General features: G+C 42.2%; 1 protein-coding gene across 5 annotated transcripts in view; it reads left to right on the forward strand.

The window, feature by feature from the left end:
- Window positions 1–24,550, forward strand: part of rimbp2a (RIMS binding protein 2a) — a 75,733-nt gene that overhangs the window by 43,034 nt on the left and 8,149 nt on the right. For 2 of the 5 annotated variants that reach the window (XM_006788749.2, XM_035906951.2), the window contains 18 exons: window positions 3,191–3,295; window positions 4,166–4,216; window positions 6,875–7,073; window positions 8,046–8,203; window positions 8,407–8,486; window positions 8,594–8,703; window positions 12,010–12,828; window positions 13,048–13,071; window positions 14,187–14,338; window positions 15,097–15,876; window positions 16,127–16,282; window positions 16,572–16,718; window positions 17,754–17,856; window positions 21,978–22,147; window positions 22,308–22,476; window positions 22,607–22,707; window positions 22,991–23,062; window positions 24,159–24,323. In XM_006788749.2, coding sequence (XP_006788812.2) covers window positions 3,191–3,295; window positions 4,166–4,216; window positions 6,875–7,073; window positions 8,046–8,203; window positions 8,407–8,486; window positions 8,594–8,703; window positions 12,010–12,828; window positions 13,048–13,071; window positions 14,187–14,338; window positions 15,097–15,876; window positions 16,127–16,282; window positions 16,572–16,718; window positions 17,754–17,856; window positions 21,978–22,147; window positions 22,308–22,476; window positions 22,607–22,707; window positions 22,991–23,062; window positions 24,159–24,323 — 3,561 coding nt within the window. Of the gene's footprint in view, window positions 1–3,190; window positions 3,296–4,165; window positions 4,217–6,874; window positions 7,074–8,045; window positions 8,204–8,406; window positions 8,487–8,593; window positions 8,704–12,009; window positions 12,829–13,047; window positions 13,072–14,186; window positions 14,339–15,096; window positions 15,877–16,126; window positions 16,283–16,571; window positions 16,719–17,753; window positions 17,857–18,251; window positions 18,381–21,977; window positions 22,148–22,307; window positions 22,477–22,606; window positions 22,708–22,990; window positions 23,063–24,158; window positions 24,324–24,550 lie in introns of all 5 variants that reach the window. The other 3 variants (XM_087843627.1, XM_006788751.2, XM_006788750.2) reach the window with 3 other exon arrangements.

The raw sequence follows: 24,550 nt of genomic DNA on the forward strand, positions 1-24,550 counted from the left end.
GGAGAAAGCAGAGATGGTAGAAACACAGTGTGAAAGAACAGAAAAAGACCTGGTTCAAAACTAATGAGATGCAGCACTGTCTGTATTATTTTTAATCATATAATCTGATAACAGAAGTTTTCTTTTTGTTTTTTGTTTTGGTCAAAGTCTGGTATACAAGTTAGAAAACAAGGTGGGAGGAAATAATTATTTGATCCCCCGCTGAATTTGTAAGTTTGCTCACTTACAAAGAAATGAAAAGTCTCCACTTTTTATGGTAGTTCAGTGTTAATGCAGGCAGACAGAATATCAACCAATTATCCAGAAAAGAATAGACATTTGATCCTCTTCAACCCAGCCAGAATTCTGGCACTCACCGATTGGCTGTGTTTGGGTCTGGAGCTCCATGCAAGATCCTGCCTCGTGGGGTGAGAATGATCGTGAGAAAGGTGGTGGATCAGACCAAAACTACATGGGAGGCGTTTGTTAATATTCTAAAGGCAGTTGAGACCACAGTCACCGAGGACACCAATGGTAACACACTTTGGCATAATGGATTAAAGTCTTGAAGCAACTGCAAGGTCCCCCTGCTCAAGGCCACATGTACAGGCCCGACTTAAGTTTGCCAGTGAACATCTAAATGATCCAGAGAAGGCTTGGGAGGCAGTGCTGTGGAGAGATGAACCCAAAATCAAGCTCTCAACTTGTTTGCCAAACACGGAGGTGGAAACATATTCTTTTGGGACGTTTTTCTCCAAAGGGTGCAAGACAACTTTACCACATGTAGGGACAGTGGATTGTACCACGAAATCTTAGATGAGAACTTAGACAGCAAGAACACTAAAGATGGGTTGTGGATGGATCTTTCAGCATGGTAGTGACCCAAACCATACCACCAAGGTAACATAGGAGTGGGTAAAGAAGGAAAACTTCAAGGTCATGATCTCTTAGCCCTGCGATGTTTGGAAACCTGGTAACCAACTACAAGAAATGCTGCTGTGCTTGCCAACAAGGGTTTCTCCACAGAGTACTAAGTCATGTTTTCCTCATTTCATTCAATGTCATGCAAATCAATTTATAATTTTCACATAATTTGTTTTTTCAGGATCTTTGGTTACTATTCTGTGTATCCATTAAAATGGAACTACTATAAAAATTAGAGACTGTTAATTTCTCTGTGAGCAAACATACAGAGGTTCAAAAACTGCCGTCTTTAAAGAGAGCAACCAATTTAACTAGGAAACAGATTTTTTTTAAAAAAGAAAAAAACCCACAGTATTGTATTTAGTAGTTTTTTTTCTTATCTGTGGCCATGGCTCATGTTACACTTACAAAACAGAGTTGAAGATGGTAAGATTTTCATTGGCAGTGATCAGAAGGGACAGGATTAGAAATGAAAACAAACATATAAACTAATAATCTGCAGTGACATCAGACCTTTGTTAGACATGTATGTGTCAACAGAGGTAAATCCAGAGTGTAGTCTTAAAAATTGTGAATTATAGTATTATAGTATATATAGTATATATAGTATATAGTATAGAATTATAGCGTGATTATAGTAATGTGATGGAGAGCTGACCATTATCAGCCCGTGATTTATCTTCCAGTTGGATTTTGGGGACCTCCTGGCTTTTTTTTGGTACACTGTTGACAGATGTTTCTAATTTGCCAGTGTCTTCCTCCTCATTCAGTAGAGACACGACCAGTTTATTGATGTTGACAAGTGAGACTGTCCCGAGGAACAGCCAAAGCATTAGCTCCAAATAAAGTCTGAAACTTCTCAACAGCAAATATCAGGTCAAGCCTGAAGTTTTTGACAACAATTTTAAGTCAGTTCATAAGACATCATGAGTTTTATAGGCAGTCAGTTGCATTTTTTTTTTTCAGGTGCCTGATGTCATGTGCTTTTAATGCCCAGTTAAATAGAGTCTGTTTTGATTCCTGCCTCTAATAAGTCAGCATCTTTCTTTTGCTGTTTCAATCCAGTCTTAGTCAACTTTTCAAGGCCTCGAGTCCACATCAAGCAGCGTAGGCCTTGGATAACTCTGCAGTAGTCCAAGGGTTGGAGCTGTTTGAAATTGTAATAAGTTAACCAAAGCAGATAAAGTGAAGGATCGCAGATCTTTTTAAAAGGACAAAACAAGGTGTTTAAATGCAGGCGTGACCATTGGTTCCCGTGTGAAAAAGCAAGGGTTAAAAAAGCAGTTTCACTAAGGATCCAGTGACAGCCTCTCAGCTACCCCGGTCCTCTGCAGCTTAGAGCTTCTCCATGATTATGCAAAGCAGCGACTGGCTGCTCAGGACACCTCGAAGCCACTCCGGGAGGTAAAGAAGATTTTCTTTTTTCAAGGGAGAAAGAACAGGGAAAAAAAATATGAATGTCAGAGCTTTCTAAGCTGTCTTTTCTTCTTAAGCTCAGAGAGACATCCTATGGCCTTAATTCTGTTTCTGCAAGATGTGGCAGCTGGTTGTGACTTCATGCATAGATACTGTATGGTCATGACTTGGCTAATTTGGCAAAGGGTAGATTTGGATCAGGAGCGACTATGCGTGACAGCTTTGTGTAAGTCAGTGCAGACTATAGAGTACGTTTGGTGCAAGAGATATATATGTTACAGAAGCCAGTGTTACTTAATGCTCTTCTCTTCACGTACCTTGCCTCTTAAGTGACATCGTATGTGAAGGTGCAAAATCTTTAAACTTTAAACAACCAACATATAATGTGCTAATTACTAAGCGTAACGGGCTGCTAGTAGGCAGATCTCTAAACTGTCATATAGAAGTAAGCTGTTTTCTTCTACTTCAGCCTTAGATAAACTAGGTGGTAATTGGTATTAATATTTTGATCCAACTCTTGGCAACCTTTCAAATGAATTGCTTGGTTTAATCTTTGAGGATTAGGCAATGCTTCACTTCAATTTGTGGGATTTATTACACTGAAGCTGATGCAACAACACCGTGGCTATTCCTATTTTTCAAGCAGTCCTCATTTTTCCTCAGACATGGATGCAATGTTGCTAAATCAGGTGGACAGGGCTCAGAATCCTCAAAAGCTCTTGCCAGAGTGGTAGAGAGAATAGATTTACTCGATGACATTGAAATGTGAGAATACTGTTTTCAACGAAAGATTGCAGCTGGGTAATTTATTATTTTTGCAGTAGTGTTAGAAATAATCTCTCCTCCTTCTGCTTCCTCTGTTTCTTCCTAGCATATGCATGAGGCTGTAGAGCTAAAGCAACAGTTGCAGACAGAGCATGAGCAAGCCTTGGTGGCCCTTCATACCAAGCAGAAGGAGATCAATCAATTGCAAAAGGTATGTTTAAAAAACGCTTTAAGTCTATTCTTTTAATGCTTTTGGCAGTATCCCTCCTTGGTTATCGACTTTTGTGTAGTGAATTTATGCCAAAGGTCTTTGTTTGGATAATGATGTGTCTTGAGCCACTTTATGCTGAATCACTGCTACTGTATCAGAAAATACAGATACCTCATATAGCCCGCCCCAAAATCAGCAGATGTGATTACAAATGCAGCCATGGTCCCTTTGATCGTGTGATGAAGAACACGGCTAAAAATGTTGCCTTTGTAGTTGCTGATATATTTGTACACATTACAAATATCTTGCAGCATGAAGATCTGACCTGTTGTGGTTGTTTTATTCTTTTTTGATATTTTGTAAAACAGAATATACATGTGTGCATGTGTTCCTGCTTATTGTTTCCTTCCTGACTGAAATAATATCAAATACCTTCTGGATTAGACCACAAGTCTAACATGATGAAAAGTGTCTCTTTCTCAGAGGTCTATGAGGTTTGTTTGTCTCATTTTGGTCCCATTTTTGCATTGATGTTTGTTCAAAAGAGAATCATTAATGTTCAAAAAGATGCAGATCATTCAAACTGAGACAAATTGATTTGCACAGTCGCTCAAGAGTGGGTTTAATTTCACTGCCTTTAACAGCCAGTACTTGGACACTAACATGTCCTAAAATAAGCCAGTTGCTTTTTATTGGAGCTGTACCATCAGAAGTAGGCATCTCTTCAAGTACCAGCTCTGTTTGATGAACTAGTGAGGATCCGCCAGGGTATTGCGTTGACAGTATGTCAGCTGTGTACTGTCTATTCTACCTCATGGACTGTGATCACAGTGTCAGCTGTCATTGTGTGTTTCTGTGTGTTCTCTGCAGGCTTGGGTTCAAACTGACCAAGAGCATGAGGAAGCAGTACACCTGTTAGAGGTACAGTAAGCTGAACGAACCCTTATGTTTCCTGGATTGCTGTGTTTCTTAAACATAGTGGAGCTTTCTGTTTTAACCAGGCAAATCAAAACACATCCTTAAGATGGTTCATGTAGTATTGGGTCAGTTTTCCAGATGAAATAAGGGGAAACATGGATAAGTTGGTGATGAAGCTCTCCTTTTTGGAACATATGAAAAAGACTTGAAGCTTGTCTATGTATCAAGTTAGCTGCTGTAAAACACCCTGTCTGGCTCTACTAAGGCACCCCGTGCTTTGAACTAGCCTTGAACTTTTAGCTTCAGTTTTAGCTTTATGGTTATTTCCATCTTCTTTTTTTGGAGCAGGAAGGGGCCATATTTAAATGAGATAGTGGAGTGTTAAATTATAAACTAATGCCAGTAATCTTGATTGTATATATCATATCTATGGGTGCAGTGTGGAGACTTCTTCGATTGTTTTATAGTATAACAACTGCACAGCAAGCTATATTATTTGTCTGATATAAATTAAAAGTACTGTAAGAGGCACAGACACACCACAGAGATGGTCAAAATGTCCAACGCTGGGCTTTAAAAGTGAGAATTTTAGGCTATGTCCACACGTACACGGGTGTTTGCTAAAACTGAGATTTTTCTGAGGTCATTTTGGAAAAATATCTCAGTCCAAATGTAAACGCAAAGAGCGATCTACTGTCTGTCAAGAACATGCCAAAGCAACAGGCGGCGATATAAACGTAACTGGGAGGAAATGTTAGCTAATCAAAAGCCAACAATCTGACATCAAAAAGGAGATGAAAGCGCACACCTTTTATGTTGCAAGACAGACAGTTTTCTTGTCCAACATTCAATTGTGTAAATGCAGAAACTTGAGGGTTTTTTTTGTTTTTTAAATCTTCACCCCAGCAGTTTTTTTTTTTTTTTTTTTTATGTCTGTTTCCAGTGCAGTTCTTAAGATATTTTAGCCTGGGCTAACATCAACCAACACTGCCATCCTCAGAGCCATTCTACATTTGGGGCTAAAATAAAATAAAATAAGCGAGGTATATTTGTCAAATGAATGTATTAGCTTAACTGCGTGACTCACACCCACACCATTTTCAATAATCACCTCACCTCTGCTGAGCCTGAAATTGAACGCAGAGACGCAGGAAATTATTTAAATTAAGTAAATTGAAAAGTGACGTTTCTTGGACTAACTAGTGCATTTAAACTGGCAAGACATTAGAGAGATGTTAAAAAAGGCACCGTCTGCACACGCCTACGTAGGCCTTCAACGACGTCTAATCAGGCTAATTGAAAACAGCTGCGTGGGTGGACAAGCAGGGTTTTAACGTGGAGCCATACGACGCAAACGAAGCACAAGTTTATTCCAAATTTGAACTTATGACACATGGGTACCGTTGGGGTTCTGGGCTCTCTTCTAATGAAGTCCCATAAGTAAGTTCCCCCCGTCTCTCTTCCAGCAAAACACTTCTGCTTGGCTACACTATTGTGTAGTTTTTTTTTTCAGTACTCCACACCAGATTGTGACTCATACCAGACTAGTCCGACAATAGCGTATCCTTTGTGCTTGCGGTCACATTTCTGCCTCTATCTTCTTATCCAGGTTGCTTTTGTTATAGCGCTCCAAACGTTTCTGTTTAGTAGTCGCGTTGTCACGCGTTGCATTGACGCTTTACGTGCCCCCCCCCCGGTGGTAATCGTTGACCCGCAGTTTCATCACAGACTTCTACTCAAAATTATGTTCTCGTCTTACTTTAAATCCTTTTGCTACGAGAATACGTCGCAGACTCCTCTGTGTGCGGCTCATATGAGGTCACGTTATTATCCATCTGGAGCGCTCTAATACGATTTTACTGAGCAAGCAGACTGAGTTTGGCTCAGAAAAAACAGTTTGGTCAGAGAAATTGAAACTCTGTCAAGGAGATCTCCTTCTAGAAATCACTGAATCAGTTGGTCTCTTTCACAGGCGCGTTTCTCTATAGTTATGGGCAAATATGGCCACAGGAGGGAAAGCATAGTAGTACTGTCTGTAGGTGTGAAATCCCCATATGTTTTCCACTCTGTGTTTTTGTGCTTAGGAGTCCATTTCAGTTTGACAAACACATTTGTCTTATTTTTTTTGTCGACTCATAAATACATTTGTGTTCTCATTGGTCCCCCTTCCGTTTGCTTTTATTAATGATTGGTTCTTTTTGCATTTTTTTCCCCTTTCTTTACTTACGACTTCTGATTTCCACATTTTGTCTGAACAGAACAATAAGGACAGAATGTTTCAGGTATTTATTTTCATCCCTGATTAGTTAGTTACATCACCCTTTCTTTCCTCTTCGAATTTTCCTTTAATTGCAAACCTGTGAAACCAAAATTATGTTCTGTATCACCAAAAGTGATTATATGTATATTCACGCTTTCCCCTCTAGGCCTTCCTCTGATAGCATGTCTATGATATAACTTCATGCAGTGCTCAGGCTTGGTTATCATGATTTAACCATATCAGTAAATGACTCTACACTTCCACGTGTTTAGATTAGATTGCTAGACATTCAAAATTATATACTGCCAAAGCCCTGAAGAATAATCACCTTTCACCTCCTATTCTTTCGTTTTCTCTCTCAGTCTCACAATCCTTTCTGCTCTTTTTCTTAACTGCCAAAGGTCAAGGTTCGTGACCTGGAGCAGGAATGCCGGTCACACAGTGAACACTTTCACCAGCTGTCCAAAGAGCTGCTGAATTTCCGCCTGCAGTCGGAACCTGTGAATATCCCTAAAAGTAATACCACCTCTGCATCCCAGATCCCGCCCTCACCAGAGAAGAAACTCTCGCAGGTCAGATTCGAAGCCCAACCAGAGACAGGTGAGTCTCACCTCACAGCCAGCTTTGTATGAAACACATTGAGCTATAAAGGCAATTATGAGGCTGGGGGACGGGGATATATCAAAACAAATCAAAAGTGTTAGAAAGTCAGTCCCTGATTTTTATTTATTTATTTTTCTCTGATTACTACTTTCCTCAGTTTTAGCTGAGCGGTGTTTACTTGAGTGTGAGTGTGGTTCTGTGAGTATTAATGTAACTGTGTAATATAAAGTGGTGATATAAAACTATAGACTAGCAGGGTTAAATATTAGTGGGGTCTAACTATTCTAAAAATATATGTGCTCTCCAGATAAAAGCATCTGCAAAATTATTAGTGCTTAAAAGGGTTATGATCAGATAAAATGATAATTAGCGATCTAATCCCCAGACAGCTCACATTACAGCTGGACCTACTCACTGCAAACCAGAGGTGGATACCATTAATGGAGACGGTGCTTATTCATGATCAATATCTGCCCTTGATCACAAGCCTGATGTACGACACGAATGTAATTTAACACATTAGTATTCTAACAACACATAGTGCAACCTGCAGATACAGCAAATAGAGCCATATCAGTGATGTAGATTTATACAGTCTGGCACAAACCAAAGGTCTTTGAAGTGCTGAAAATCCTGTTTTATCTGTCTCTTCACTTCAGGCAGAATTCACTGATGTTTTTGTGCTAATGCATAATATTACATACAAACCACAAGAACGCAGTGATGCACTTGATCTGTGTTGTTTACGTATTGTTAATTTCTTCAGGGAATTCCGTTTCGTATTTTCTGCATTTTTTTTTAAAGTCTGTTTTGCCAATAGGATGGGCTGATAGGGGTGGAGTAGCCTTCCAAATGAAGGGTGTTAGCTGTACCCGCAGGAGATCAATGGTTTTGCTCCAAAAGCGCGAAATGGTTGTGGAAGGAAAAGGCAGTTACTCTTTATTTGCTATGGAAATCAATGTCTCCCAGGTGATGACAGTGCGGCAGACACGCCGCTGCTGATATCCCAGTTCTTGCCCTGCTCACCGCAGACTGGAGACGGAGAACCACCAGAACTGCTGTCTGTCAAATCCAGCACCGTGACAACGGACCACCCCATCCACCCCCGACAGTTTCCCTCATCAGAGGTGGGTCTGTGTGATGCCACATCCATGAATAATGCATGCGTAACCTATTATGTTAATTGTTTTTAAATAATTAACTTACATATTCATATCTTGAAAAGGAATGGTTCAAGAGTTGCTGCAAACTGCTAATTCTTAAATATGCTGTAGGAAAGTCGCTTATCCCTCTAATAACACTTTAATTTGTTCCTCTCATTTATCTATAGATGGAGGATGAGGCCAGCCCATCACCCAGGTCCAAATCTCGCTACACAGGCCAGGTCCGCCTTTGCACTGCCCGTTATAGGTGCATAAGACAAGTTTAAATACAGAAATAATTTCATTTTGGGTTTTAACGCACATTATCTTTAATTTTCCTTCACAAATGAATGAAAAACCTTTCTTTCCTTCAAGTTATAACCCTTACGATGGACCAAATGAGCATCCTGAAGCAGAACTCCCCCTTGTGGCTGGAAAGTATCTGTATGTGTATGGAAACATGGATGACGATGGCTTCTATGAAGGTGAGTCATACACAACAAACATAGAGCATTTGAAGTGGTCTGTGAGGCGATATGTGCTTCTGGCGCGATAAATCAAATTCTGGCAAAAATCTGAAAATACTGCAACAAATTTTCTATTTGGGAGGATAGGTTTTCTTCTGTTCAGGCCTGCAGTTTTGCCTGAGTGCTTGTCTGCTCTCCCTGATGTTGCCTGACAGTGAAAACAAGTGTATGCATTAGGGATGCACCGATACCACGAGTACTTGCATTTCAGTACTCGCCGATACCGAGTACTTAATAAAAACATGATTTAAATTTACAGCTAACAGGGACTGGTTTGGAATTAAGAACATTTATTTAAAATGAAAAGCATGTTGTATGCAACATATTACAGAATAAATAATTGTGAAAAAAAAATTTAAACAGTGACAGTGCAACTCAAGTATTGCTTTCAGTTTATTGTAAACTCTGCCGCTTTGGACAACACAAGGGGCATTAATAAACATCTTTGCTATTTAGTGCACAATATTTGAATAAACTAACAACATCCACCAACATAGAACTGTGGCAGTCAGTGCAACTGAGGTAGGTATTAACATCAAGTCTAAGATGACTCACTTAATGGAGAGAAAAAGTGAGTGGCAGGGTTTTTTTTTAAGAAAAGTAACTTTTCTGCATTATCAGCAGCCAGACTGTTTCTGTTTTCATCTATAATAATAATATACTTTATATAATAATATACTTTCCACACTGTTACATGGGGCTGAGAGGTATTTACTCGTCTGTTTCTCTGTTTAGAAGTCTCACAAGCACAGTCACAGCTGGGATGACATCAGAGGCTAGTGCGTCGTAGCTGCTCACTTTTTTAGTTAGTTCCTCAAAGGGGGCGAGGATGGCAACAGTCGTCTCCATAAGAGCCCATTGGTGAGTGGTGAGATAGTAAGGGAGTTCGTGCTCGGACACATACACGCCCAGCCCTCGCTTTTGCTCAATGAGGGACTGGAGCATGTAATACGTGCTGTTCCAGCGCGTCTGTACGTCCTGCTGCACTCTCTTCATTGGCTGGTTGAGCTGTCCCTGAATGTCCTCGAGGCGGGAGTAGGCTAAGGCGGAATGTTTAAAATGCCCAACTATTTTCCGTCCCACTGCTATAGCATCAGCTATGCTCCTCTGTGCTAATAAGCGTGGGTAAATAAGCGTGGGTAAACTCTTTGTACTCGTTGTCGTGTTGGGATTTTGGTGCTTGATTAAATTACTTGTGTTAAATGCGCTACCTTTTGAGCCTCCTCTGGACAATTTCGCTGAGCACAATTTGCAGTCCGCCTTTGTTTTCGCGTCTTCGTTCACTTTGAAATAGTTCCACACGGCTGGGGCGGGCACTCGGGGCCTGGGGGCGGGCACTCGGGGCCTGGGGGCGGGCACTCGGGGCCTGGGGGCGGGCACTCGGGGCCTGTGATTAACCCCTTACATGCCGCTCAAACATAGACAGGTATCGGTCCCCGGTATCGGGGGACTTTTAACGAGTACGAGTACTTTAGAAAATGTGGTATCGAGGCCGATATCGGTATCGGTGCATCCCTAGTGTGCATCATTATGTATTGTCTCAAAATGACACAAAAATGCCAAGTAGTGTGTGTCAGCTGGCATTTATTTTCCATTGAAGTTGTTTTGTCTTTCACCATCGTATTTATGTCTGTGGCGTTTTTGACTGTAACATGTAATAATATTAATAATAATGGATTGCATTTATATAGTGCTTTTCGGGACCCCTCAAAGCACTTTACAATTCCACTATTCATTCACTCTCACATTCATACACTGGTGAAGGCAAGCCACAGCTGCCCTGGGGCAGACTGACAGAGGCGAGGCTGCCATATCGCGCCATCGGCCCTTCTGGCCATCACTGGTAGGTGGTAGGTGAAGTGTCTTGCCCAAGGACACAACGACCGGGACTGTCTGAGCCGGGGCTCAAACCGGCAACCTTCCGATTACAAGACGAACACCCAACTCTTGAGCCACAATCGCCCTACTGCATTGCACCTACAGCACACTGTGCAGTAAGTGGTATATGCAAAAATGTTGTATGTGTTGAATGACACATTGTATCTGTGATGCATTTTGTGCCCCTGCAGTCTCTTTACATTATGTCGTGTTATGTAATGATACAGCACAATCTAAACGTAATGCTGATGCAGTCATTTTTGTAAACGTGCTGCAAGGACTGCTTGACAGGCTTTGTCACCCTGATGTAGAATATGTCCGTCATACATACTAGTTGGCTACTTTCATCGCGTGACTTCCACTTAGTCAGTGCGTGGTGTCATGAAGAAAAGTTTCCCGATACTTTTTCATAACTGGTGGCTGGACTCACTCTCTGTATAATCTCTTTATAATTATGAAGGCTTCTCCATCAGAGGCAATCCTAATCCCCCTTGCTAGCAATCCTGCAGCCAGCACAGACCGTCATAGAAAGCCCCGTGATTCATTAGCTGTGTGCAGTCAGATTGCATGGTATTGCAGACGGTCCCTGTATTTACCACACAGGAGGGGCGACTTGGGCTGCATACCAAGCTGTTGTCAGGATTGGGACCTTGGTCTCTTAGTTTGATGACTAATCCAGCAGGGCTCAGCTTAATCATCAGCACACATAAACAACAAACACACTCGCTCAGATACACTTGTAGAGACACACCAAGATGGTCTAAGGCTCCCCAGGCCTCTGTGGAAAAAGGGATTGAAGGACGAGATGATAGGGAGCTTTGTTGAAGACAAACTTATTGCCTTGGGGGAAAAACTACACTGCAAATCTAAGCACTTTCTTTTCTTTCTTTTTTTTCTGCATTGACCGCAGCATCTACGTACTCTGGGGTGCTCCTGGAAATGTTCAAACGCTGAGGTCCTTAGAAATGTTGAAAGGAGTGTTTTCTAAGTTGTGTGTTGGAGTATGAAAGATGGCATCAGAGAACCCGTGGGGAATCTTACATCTTAGGGAATAGAACATGCTGTATGTTTACATATGTTCCACCTCTCACTCAGTGACTCATTCCCACCTTGCAGGTTTAAAAAAAAAAGAAGAAGCTCTCACCGATTTATGTGTTTAAGTTATTGCTTTGCTTTTGTCTTTGTGTTGTGAGAGAAGCCTGATTTTAACACTTACAGGTGGCATCAAAACAGAAAGTTGTTTCCTAAAGAGACATTTATTAAATAGTAGCAGGATTTTCTGTTATCTACTTTTATTCTTTTTAACTAGAAATATCAATTTAAAAAATGAATGACATATTTCTGTTATTTTCTACCATTGTGTCTGTACTTGTTTATGCATGACAGGGGAGCTGCTGGATGGCCAAAGAGGACTTGTTCCTTCCAACTTTGTGGAGTTTGTCCAGGACAAGGAAAAACCAGGCATTCAGGCTGGAGACGCAGGGGAAGATCTCGGCTCACTTGAGCACACATCCCTAGCCTTGATGGCTGTGGATGGAGGTGCCTCCCAGGATGGCCTTCTGAGCTCAGCAAACGCCTTGGTTCCCTGTAGCAATGGGACAGGTGGGGCCTTGGATCCTGAGGACCTGGCAGAAGACGTTGTGCCTTACCCCAGAAAGATCACCTTGATCAAGCAGCTGGCACGGAGTGTCATCGTGGCCTGGGAGCCTCCACTAGTGCCTTTGGGCTGGGGGAACATCTCTAGCTACAATGTGTTAGTAGATGGGGAGCTTCGTGCCAATATACCATACGGTGGTCGGACCAAGTGTTTGCTGGAGAAGCTGGACCTGGACGGCTGCGTCCACCGTGTGTCAGTGCAGAGCGTCACAGACCGGGGCCTGTCAGATGAGCTGCGCTGCACCTTGCTGGTGGGAGCCAATGTGGTGGTGGCGCCGTGTGGCCTGCGCGTCGATGACATTCAGCGTGACACTGCCGAGCTCTCTTGGTTGCCTAGCAACAGCAACTATGCTCACACTGTGTTCTTAGACGGGGTAGAGCACGCAGCGGTAAAACCGGGAAGGTATAGACTACGGTTCCACAACCTGAAGCCCCTGACAGTTTACAAAGTGACGGTGGTGGCGCAGCCCCACCAGGTGCCGTGGCAACTGCCGCTGGAGCAGAGAGAGAGGAAGGAAGCCGGCGTGGAGTTCTGCACTCAGGCAGCAGGTCAGAAAGGTTTATTATTATCCACAGAGATACTGTATCAATAATGCGCAGCTTAATAGCTGACGATTACTTTCACATGCTTCTAAGAGTCTTAGTTTAACTCTCATATGCAAGATCATGTATTGTAATATGAATTCTAATGTTATTGTACTCTGCTCTAGAATAGTATAGCGTCACATTTCTTTACCATGTCGTTGTTGTGTATTGTATTTTGTCTAGGTCCAACACCATTTTGCAGAACAGGTCAGAACGAAGCTTCAGTGCTGGGTTTCCCATATATTCCAGCACTAAACCTAAGGGATGTCATTAGTGCTCTGACACATTTTGCAGGGAGGATGACTGTGCCATGTTGTTCAGCATATGCAGTTTATTATGAAATGTGGGCAAAATGGCATCTTATTCTGGTTCTGAGATTGAAAACCTTTTAAAAACAAGTCTGTCATTCACGTCCTTTGAAAATGCACAATTTGTTGTTCGAAACCAAATTTGTATGCAATTTTGCCCAAGTTTGCTGCACAGTGCACTTCACTAATTAGAGAATACCAGAGCAGCACGAGATATGATCAATAATTACGACGAGTCATTTCCTCAGCCTATAGCCTAGCCTGACATAGCCAGTTCTATATAAAGCGGTGCCCCTCCACTGCTCACTGAAATGACCATTTTCTATCAGTGTGCATTTGCTTCTGCTCGAATGCAGTTTGCATGTTTTATCCAGATTTCAAAGAGATCAGGAAAAAGAAATGCTGAGCTGTAATCAGGCTCTCTGCATGTGGAGACAGCAGTGTATATCTTGGGGCAACGCTTAAAGTTTTCATCTCTTCCAAAGATTACTGAAAGGTTATAGTAGAATAGCAAATATAAGGAATACAGACCTAAAAATATAGGTCTGTATATAAAAATAAAAATAAAATTTTCATCTTGATTTATCTGACAATCATCTTAGGTTAGGAAATATTAGTGTTGTGCAAAAACTCACCATACACTTAAATGACATTGTCTAAACACAACACGCAGTGTTTTGTGAATGTTTCCCACCAGCAATGTCATGCTATCAAGAAGCCCGCATGAACTGTGTATCTCTGCAAAATACAAATAAGCTGTTATGTAATTTCATAAATTTAGATATGCAAGTCAAATTATAACCCCAGCCCCCCACCCCAACCTCACGTCCTCATTTCCTCCTTTGTGTCTGGGCATTTCTGTGCATGGTGGGGTGTGTGTGTGTGTGTGTGTACATATTTGTGCATCTGATGAATGCTTCACATCATTCCCCCTCTCGTTTGTATCCTACATGTACTAAATCAGTAAACCGTAAGAGATTATTTTTCTTACACACTGGATTGGTTACCTCCCAGGGCCTCCGCTGCCACCCCACGATGTTCAGGTGCTCTGTGGGCAGGCTCCAGGGGTCTTGCAAGTCTGCTGGAAGCCCCCCCTCCTCTCTCCCACAGGCACATCCAATGGGGCAAATGTCATTGGTTACGCAGTCTGCACTAAAGGGCAGAGGGTGAGTTAGCATGTCTAGGTCTCGCCTGCCAAGACTAGTTTACTTTTTATATATCATTCTTTTTAAAAGGATATAATGAGTGATCACACAGAGCTCATTTTGATTTAAAGGCATTGCTCATGATGTATTGTGTTCTGTTATGAGAAACTACAGCAGTTTGTGGCTAAATCCTAAGCATATGGGATGTATATTCCTAAGGTCTACATGCTGTACAGGGATACAGTATTTACAACACTGTGAAATGTTTAATCATGCGTAATCCAGTCAAAACATGAGAATATACACCACAGATGGGACATTAACAGCCTCTGCCTTTCAGCGTGGCATTATGTCATCATTACCATCAGTTCACTCAGCAGTGCCACCTACTTGTAATTAACATGCGGTGCAGGTCTGGGTCTTGGAAAGGTCTCTCGCTCCCTCTGGTGACTGCTAAAGTAAATCAGCACAGTAAACCTGAAAGGGTAAATTGACGTTCAGCCACACTGGGCAGAAACCTGTGTTTGAGCTGCCCCTGCAGGTGGAAATCTTAAGAGCGTTTTTCCCACCATAATAAATCAAATTAAAGAGGTATTTTTGTTAGTTCAGTGAAATCACTTATTTGACACTATAAAGTGCAGGGGGCTAGTCAAATTTCAGTAGCTGGATTTGTCCATTTTTGTTTTGGATGTATTGACTCTGATACCGATAATGTTTTAGTTGTTGTTAAAATGAAACTGCAGCCACTGTTTATGTTAACATTTTTTTTCTGGCTCTAGATAGCTGAGGTGCTGTTCCCTATGGCAGACTATGTTACGGTTGAACTGACAAGGATTCAATGCCTCGAGGCCAGGGAGGTCATCGTTAGGACACTGTCGGTCCAGGGAGAATCCCAGGACTCTCAAGTTGCTGTCATTCCAAACAACCTGCTTGTGCCTCTACCTCCGCTTCCCCTGCCACCACCAGTGCATCCTCACGTGGGCCCCCCTCCACACCCCCATGCTCAACCTCTCCTCCAATCCCCTCACCTTCCTCATCCCACACCCCAACTTCCCGCTCCACCACATGGACAACAACTGCCGCCCCGTCCTCCACATGCTCAACCCCATCCCAGACTCCCCCATCAAGGTGGACCCCCGCAACCCCAGCTTCGTCCTCCCCATCCCCAGCCGCAGCCCTTGCATCTTCAGCCTCGTCCACCCCACCAAGGTCCCAGGCCACAGCACCAACTGCCTCTGCTGCCCCACCCCCAACCCCAACCCCACCTTATACCTCTGAGACCAGTAAGTGCCAGAGACCTGGATGCCAAAGACCATGCGGCCCATCACGGGGGAGCTATTCTACCTGGCCAACCTGGCTGGGACCCTACACGCTCTCCTTCTGTCCAGCTTCCAGTGCCCATGCAAGGCCACACCCTTGAAGCCCCATCACCTGCCAATCCACGGTCTCCCTCACCCCAGAGGATTCTTCCTCAGCCCAGAGGCACGCTTATCCCGGACACTGTGGCCAAAGCTATTGCTCGAGAAGCAGCTCAGAGGGTGGCAGCAGAAAGCGGAAAGGTCTGGTGAAGATGGAAATGCTGGCTCACACAACACTCTAGATGCTTAATGAAAATGATGTTATATATTTTAGCACAAGTCACTGTCATTAAACTGTTGCTTTAATTTGAATTTAGAGTAGCTGAAAAAGGGAAGTGTCACAAGTTGCTAAACATAAAAGAATATTCAGCTTTCTGTGATTGTTACTATAATAAAACCTAAAGACACCGTTAACGCTGTTCCATTCCTATTTACACACGCATGTTTTCAGGGTGACAGAAGGCAGGGCAGATATGGAGAACAGGGTCATTCATTTCACCAGCATCACTCTGATGAGGAAGAGGAAGACGAGGAAGGGTTTGCTCGCGGTCGACGGAGAGGACCCTCGGTTGACGAGTTCCTCAGAGGCTCTGAGCTGGGGAGGCCGGTAAGACCCGTGTGATAAGCGACACACTTTGCTTATCACACTTCTGAGCTCAAGCACCTAACGTGTGTTTCAGTGGAAAAACCTCCTCACATGTGTGCATCTGGACGTGTGTGTGTGTGTGCATGTACGTCTGAGGTGGTTGCATGTGTACACACTCCTTAACCCGTGTCTTTATGTGTGTTCACGTGGGCGTGCTGGCCTTATCCATGTGTGTTTGGTGTGTGCATGTATGTATGTTTGTATGCGGACTTAATCGCGTCTGTTCGTTTGTGTGTGTAACTACCAAAAGCCTCACTATAGTCACAATGAAGATTATCACAGCGAAAGCAGCCGGGGCTCTGACCTGTCTGACATCATGGAAGAGGATGAGGAGGAACTGTACTCTGAGATGAAGCTGGAAGAGGGACGTCGACGCAACTCGCACAACACACCCAAGGTGCAGTTCTTTGCACTTATCCAAGCAAATTATTATTAAGTGAACTGCACAGGCACAGATACTTCAGTTGAGACTGCTGCCTTGCTTTTGATATGTGTCATTAGTGTGTGTGCTGAGTTTAATTCAAATTTTATACAGAAAGAAAAAGCCCATGGATAGAAGGGCAGATGCAGTGGGTTTGACTATTTCAGTACCATAGACAGAGATGATGAAAGCTACCGGGTTTGAAGCTTTCTGCACTATGGAGGGAGAAAGTGCGGAATATATATATATATATATATATATATATATATATATATATATATATATATATAAAATAACAGGGATAGATGTAGACTGGGTTTTAGATGCTTTCAGGCACCGCTGTTGCTGCTTTCATAAACACGTGACTTTTTTTGCCACTTTTTTAAAGCATGTCATCGCAGAAACTACAGAAGCTTTTTTTTACTTCAGTGAACAAACGTGTCAGTGTAGAAAAAATGCAATCTTCAAAGTCTGGACCAAAGACTCCATTTGCTGCTGCCAAAAAGCTCCTTTAATTAATCAGAAACACAGAAAGGGATCGTTTCTTTCTGTGTTTGGGTGCTTTGTAGTGAAACGGTGATAGACTGGATTTGATTAAAACACAGAGGACAGAACTTGGAGAGAGCTAAAGGGTGAGACTGGGTTGAAAAGATTATCATGACAAAGGGAGACATAAAGCTGAGGGGTGTAGCCTAGCCGGCACTGACAAATATCTTTGCCTTTCTTTTTTAGTAGCTGGGTAGAGCGATACTAGTTATTTCTTAATTTTGGAATGGAAATATTTCCCATGGGCTTGTGTGTGTGTGTGTGTGTCTGAATGTGAGTCTACGTGTGCGCGTCTATGTTTCAGTGCTTGCCTGTGAGTACTGCATGATTTTGTTTACATACAGTTTGTACAAGTATGTTCGACATGCACTTTTTCACACGCTGTTTACGGGTATGTTCACGGTTCTGTGAGCAACACATGAATGCTTTGTCTGCGGATGCTTTCTATGTTTGTGTATATTTCAGACAACAACCCCTGTTGGAGGCCGCCATGATCGGGATAGTGGGAGACGAGCGCATCACGGCGGTCCCCAGCCTCAGAGACGACCCCTGATGGTCCCCTCCATTGGTCAGTATGGGCAGATGGCTATATTTTAGGTTCTCTGTCCCTTAGTGCAGTCGCATTTGCTCCTTTTTTTTTTTTTTTTTAAATACCAAGAAGCTCATGAAGTCTTTGTCTCCAGATCACCTTTGTGTCTGCGAATCATGCTCATCCCTTTCAGTACCTTGACTTTGATCTTCCAGAGATGGAGATGATGATGATGATTATTAAACCGCTTTGCACTGTTGCAGCACAGAGTGATAAGTTAATCTACTCTAACAGTGACGACGGCTAGAAATATAACTGAAAATTTGTTATCACCTGTTTTAGGAGGCAACGCAAATCTTCACTTAACATATTGGGAGGAGAAAGTAGAGCTTTGATTTGTAACCTCATCACCTTCTAACTGGTATTTTCTGTAGAGGTAACCTCTGAGAATAACAGTGAGGGAAACCTCTCTCCCATCACCGAGGATGTTTACTATGGCAGAGTAGCTCGACACAGGACCTGGTCATCCCGCAGGCACATGGGCGGCACCAGGTCTCCCCATGGTATGTGCCTGCAGTCCTGTTTTTACCACCACAGCATGGCAACAAAAGTGCCACCAGCACCTGGCAAATTGCAATAAATAGCTGTGGACACTTGCAAATGTTTTGTCTTTAAAAATAATAGTTATTGTTATTATGCTTACAGTTGAACAGCATGACCGCAATGCACTGAAATGGTGGACCCATTGGCAAACCATGCTTTGGGTCCAGGATCAACATTTCCACAGATGCAGATGATAAATGATTGACTTGACTGTTTAGGGAATGCCTCACAACACTGCACTGAACTCCAGACGCCTGCTAAAACCCTTCCCTTTGTGATACAACCACACCCACTACACCAGTCATGCATGAAACTCAAAAGATATGACAGTGGTAGGCACTAAAGAATGACCACATTGGCATTGCTTCTTGTTTCTTTAGATGTCTGAGTTTGAGATGTTAGCTTTCTTTTATATTGTAAGCTTGTATTTTCAAGCACTGGCCATATAGTGTTTGCTAGGTGGTGCATTTTCCCAGTGTTATTGTAGCGAATCAAAAAACATACACAGGTCTTCACAACAACACTGCCGCCTCAGCTTGAGACCTCTTCTTGCCTTGAGGGTTGGCACAGTGTGGTTGTTTTAGATTGTTTGTCTCTCAGATGTTTTGGGGTTTTTTTTCTTCCTTTTTTCTTCTCTAAGGCTTTAGCATGCATGTCAGGGTCTTGTTTGTCGCGGATGTTGTCATGCACATAAATCACGATTTGTCTATGTATTGCACCATGGTTCGTCTTTGATGACCATTAATGGAAAAGGCACACAAATTATTATGAATGCTTACATGATTTTATGTATGAAGAAGTACTAATTGACTGATGTAAAGCATTATGAACTATCAGCGTATCAGTAATGTCATGAAGAAGTTTTGCTTAATTAACCACTATCACAACATGTGGACAGATTCACTGCTGTTATGCTTAGTTTCTTACGTCTGCAGCTCATAGAAGGGACTAAACTGTAGTACACATGAACATGATTAACGATTCATAATGACTGCAATAACTGAGTTGTTGCATTATTAATGCATTGTGCTTATAGTTTGTGCATTTTCCTGACAGTTCATGAGGTTTTACATCAAAAAGTTATTCTTTTTCATGCATGACACCATGTACAAATTCAAACATTAAAAAAAACATGCTATAAAAATAAATAAATAAAGTAATTCAAACACACGTAGCATGTGTGTATTTGTGGATGCATGTGTGCGTGCTGCAGAAAATAGTTCACTGGGTCACAGATTTCTTCCTGCATGGTTAGAGCCACAATCATGGCCTGATACGGAAAGTGAAATCTGTCATGCAAATACTGAATGGTCAAATCAATAAGACTTATCAGGATCTTCTCATTGATTTCTTGTGACCGGAAGCACGGCATCACAGACTTGCTTATCACAGAAGTGGCGTTCACTGTATGCAGCAATAAGTTTTGTGAATAATTTTTAATGTAGAAGTGATTTTAAAATCACCGGCTGTTAAAGCTTTACTTCACATGTTTACATCACAGTAATAGAAAAGCCACACTTTAACTTTACGGCATTTTATAACACAAAAATAATGTACAGTCATCTACTGTATTTTCCGCACTATAAGGCACTTAAAATCCTTTCATTTTCTCAAAAATCGACAGTGCGACTTATGTATGAATTCTGGTTGTGCTTACTGACCTCGATGCGATTTTATGTGGTAAACAGCGCTGAAAAATCTGTCAAATGTTTTAGTACGACTTTGGTAAGCTATGAAGCCGCACTGCTTGATGGATTGTTGGAGCATTACGGCTACTGTAGTCAGGAGCCTCACAGAGTAATCTGGGTCCAAAACTCAGTTCTCTTCAGGTCCCAAAGTCAAACTAAAACTGCGGCATCACTGAGAGTTAAACTTTAATAAAATGATCAGCGTTGCTGCTTTACCAGGTGTAACAATTAAGTTTAACTCCAGGCATCCATGAAAACAGAATTTATTAAATTTAACTGAGTTGGACATTAGCAGGAAGTTAGCTTGCTAGTTTCCACCTAAAGATGATATAGCATTTTCTGACTGAGAGATTTCTGAAAAAATTAAAATGTACAGCTTTGCTATCACTTCCAACATAAATGAAGACAGAAAACTAAACAGCAGTGAAGTTGGACTAGCTGGTATATAGTGATGTGCTACGTGATCGCTAGCAACACAGCTATGTTAGCATAACATAACCACAGTGAAGCTGGAAGATGAATGCTAACCTTTTTCCGCTCTATAAAAGTTAACACAAGATTCCAGATGGTTAGGGACAAATGAAATCGCATGACAGGATGCTAGAAACGGACCAAACTTCAGTCAGGAGAACAACTAAGAAAATCTATCCACAATACGAGGTTAGTCATGAATACATTGCGACAACATGGGAATGGAGGAGCTGCGAGAGAATTTAACATTGACTAATAAAGAATAAAGAGTAACAGGATCACAATCACTGGTACAGAAGTGGTGGAAGCAAGAAGAATGAGTTGAGTTTGACTTATCCAGTGTAGCCAACTCCTCAGTAAGGAAAGTTGCTATTGGCTCTCCTAAAAGTCGCTAAATGACGTCATCGCCTAATTTGCACAATTAATCCTGCCTATTTAATTGTAACAGACGCTGTAGGAGAGAGAAATAACATTGTGGAAGAGACATAAAGTGAGTAACCCCCCCCAAAGAAAAAACAAAAAACCAACAACCCTAAAAGTATTTAGAATATTTAGAACTACAAATTAAATTTCTAGCAAAAATGACCCGAAATAGGCACTCTGGCAGAGTTACTTTCTTTGTGGTGTGTGTGTGTGTCTTTTTAAATAGTTTTAAACCTTGTCATCCACAAAAAGTAAGAGTAAAAGAAGAACATTTTTAACCACTAACAATCAAAATGGACATAGCAAGCCTCACCAGACAGCTTTGGTCTTAATCGGATGTACAAGACATCCGATTTCTAAGTTTGCAATGATTGGAATGATGTATTTTAGTGCATTGATTTAGGAATCAATGAACTAAGAAAAATGTACAGTTACCGCTGCTCCCGCCAGCGGCTTGCTCATGCGCGATTTATTTGCAGTTTGTACTGTAGGGCTGAATAGCTCCTGCTCTGACATCAGCTGGGGGCGACTGCTGCGTGAGGACTACCTGCTGCCTGTGAGCGTTTTCACACGGGCGAGGTGCCCATGGCAGCACCCGCTGCTTGTTCAGAGTAAGAGCGATTTGTGCGTTCATGTGAAAAAGTCGTCACAAGTCTCCAGTAACACCAGGAAAAAGTCGGCAGATTTGTCGCTAGTCACTTTTTAGGAAAAAAGGGGGTCTGAAAACTCGCTAAATATAGCGACAAAGTAGCTAAGTTGGCAACACTGGACTTATCTGACTGCTTTGTTTCGCTTAATGCGCCTTATAATCCGATGCCCCTTATGTATGAAAACAGACTCCTTCATCGACAGTGCGCCTTAAAATCCGGTGCGCCTTATGGTCCGAAAAATACAGTACTTGGTCTGCATTTCTGTAAGTCTATTGGTTGGTGAGGTTGGATAATGGGATTTTACTTTTTGTTTTATGTGCTGAAGATGGCTACAGGGATCGGGATCGCCGCTCTCCCACGTACTATGATGAGTCAGAGCCAGAGGAGCCCTTTAGGATCTTTGTGGCTCTCTTTGACTACGATCCTCTGTCCATGTCCCCAAACCCGGATGCTGCTGATGAAGAGCTGCCCTTCAAAGAGGGGCAGATCATTAGGGTGGGAGTTTCAAGTGTTTTCATGTAATGCATTCTTTCTCTTTTTTTTTTAAGGTGAATTCACACTGTTAGGTAAACTATTAAGCCAAGCATAAATGTCAAATGGATAAAGAAAGTAGTAATAGCATGAGCTTTAAACATTGCTCTTTCTTATCTACCAGGTGTATGGGGATAAAGATACTGATGGGTTTTACAGAGGTGAAGTGAAGGGCAGGATGGGTCTGATCCCCTGTAACATGGTGTCAGAGATACGAGCAGACGATGAGGACACCATGGACCAGCTCATCAAACAGGGCTTTCTGCCGCTCAGCACACCTGTGGATAGAATAGGTATCACAAGAGCATGCACACCCTCACAAATAACAACCATGTACAGCTTTAAAAAAAATGGTTAGATATTGTGAGAGAAAGCATGTAACGAGACGCTTCCTGTTAAAATGCCGTTTACAATTACCTTCAGAGCAGAACAGAAGAGGCCTGCGTCGAGATCAGGCCTCCAGGAGGATGGTGGCTCTGTACGACTACGACCCCAGGGAGAGCTCTCCTAATGTTGATGTTGAGGTATTGTTTGCTGTAAAGGACAAACTGCTCAACGCTTAAGTGTTTATAGTGTAATGCACAAATATCTAACCAGCTACTACAACACACCTAAAAACCTGAACACAAAATATGTGCAAAATTTGGTTCACAAACACATAGAAATGTGATTGTTACACAAAACCACAAAGATTGTCCAAAAATAGCACTTTTGTACTCTTAATTCAGTCTGTTTAAATAAACTGGAACAAAAACTGGATTTTACTTTGTATTATTTGTGTATCCCTTTCTCTCTCTCTCCTAATAGGCTGAACTCACGTTTTGCGCTGGTGACATCATTGCTGTGTTTGGTGACATTGATGAAGATGGTTTCTATTATGTGAGTGCTTGTCCATGTTTTTTTCTCACTAATCCTCGAGATAACTCCTCAAAATTTGTATTAGGCACCATTTTTGATTAAACTACTCAAAGTGTTTCACCATGTCTCATTCACACAGTCATAGATCTAAGTGCTTTCTATCTAACATTTACATCGGGGAGCCACTTGGGGTTCAGCATCGTATGTGCGGATATTTTGGCTTGCTAACTGGAGAAGAAGGGATCGAACCAATAACCTTGCGATTAATAGATGACTCTTAATAGATGCCTCTTCTGCTTGAAGCTTAGTTGTTCTGGGGCTGTCACCTGGTGTGGTCTTCTGCCGCTGTAGCCCATCTGCAAATTTTAACATGTTGCGCTCTACTGCAGGAACATCAGACTCATTTAAAATCAAGCGAGGAAGCAGTAAGAAAAGCTGTAAAACATGAAAATACATTTAAATTTAAAGCTGACCACCTTATGTTGTACTGTATACCTTGGTTCTAATGAATGGCTATGTGAGTTACTATTGTATGTCTATCTGCTTGAAGCAATCCGGCAATTTTTCCTCTGATCTCTGGCATCAAAAAGGCTTTTTTCTTCTTTTTTTCACAGAGAACTGGCTCTCGCTGGACATTTTCTCTCTGTTGGAACATTCTCTGTAAACTCTAGAGATGGTTGTCGTAAATCAGCAGTTTATGAAATACTCAGACCAGCCCATCTGGCTTCAGCAACCATCCCACATTTAAAGTCACTAAAATCTCCTTTCTGATGCTCTGAACTTTAGCATATCGTCTTGGTCACGTCTACATTCATAAATGAACTCAGTTGCTGCCAGTTAGATATTTGCATTGACAAGCAGTTAAGCATGAGTAGCTAACAAAGTGGCCGGTGAGTGTACTTGAAACAGATGGGTAGGAAGATGTGAGAGACGTGATTCAGATAAATTGGAGGCCTGACATATGTAATGTAAATGTATTAGATATGTTTGGTCCGCAGAATGAATTACATTATGTTCAGTTAACTGTGGCAGCTGTGCAGACATAGCATAATCTTATGAGTTGGTATTCTGCCAGTGAAGTTTATGCCTTCTCACCTCTCTTCATTTCTTTCCACAGGGTGAGATCAATGGCCACCGTGGTTTGGTTCCCTCTAACTTCCTGGAAGAAGTGCCTGATGACGTGGAGGTTTATCTGACTGATACTCCATCCCACTACCCCCAGGAAGAGCCCGCCAACCGGCCTCCTGCCAACTCCATCCCCGCTGTCTCAGAGAGCAAACGGGTACATCATCATCGCCGCTCTCAGCGCTAGGCCCTGTGTCCATACATCCTCCGTCCTCTCTTGATTTTCGTCTCTCGCTTCCTCCACTTGCCGTCTGTGTGCTGTTCATTGTGTGTGTTTGTCCATGTGGTGACTCTATACAGACTAACAACTCCCTCTCCACCCTTCACCCTTTGGAGGGGGGAAAGGGGACAAAACCCAGTGTTAACACCTTTCTGAGTCTCAGA

This window comes from Neolamprologus brichardi, chromosome 7, assembly GCF_056152115.1.
Source record: "Neolamprologus brichardi isolate AB-2024 chromosome 7, ASM5615211v1, whole genome shotgun sequence".
Classification (NCBI taxonomy): Eukaryota; Metazoa; Chordata; class Actinopteri; order Cichliformes; family Cichlidae; genus Neolamprologus; species Neolamprologus brichardi.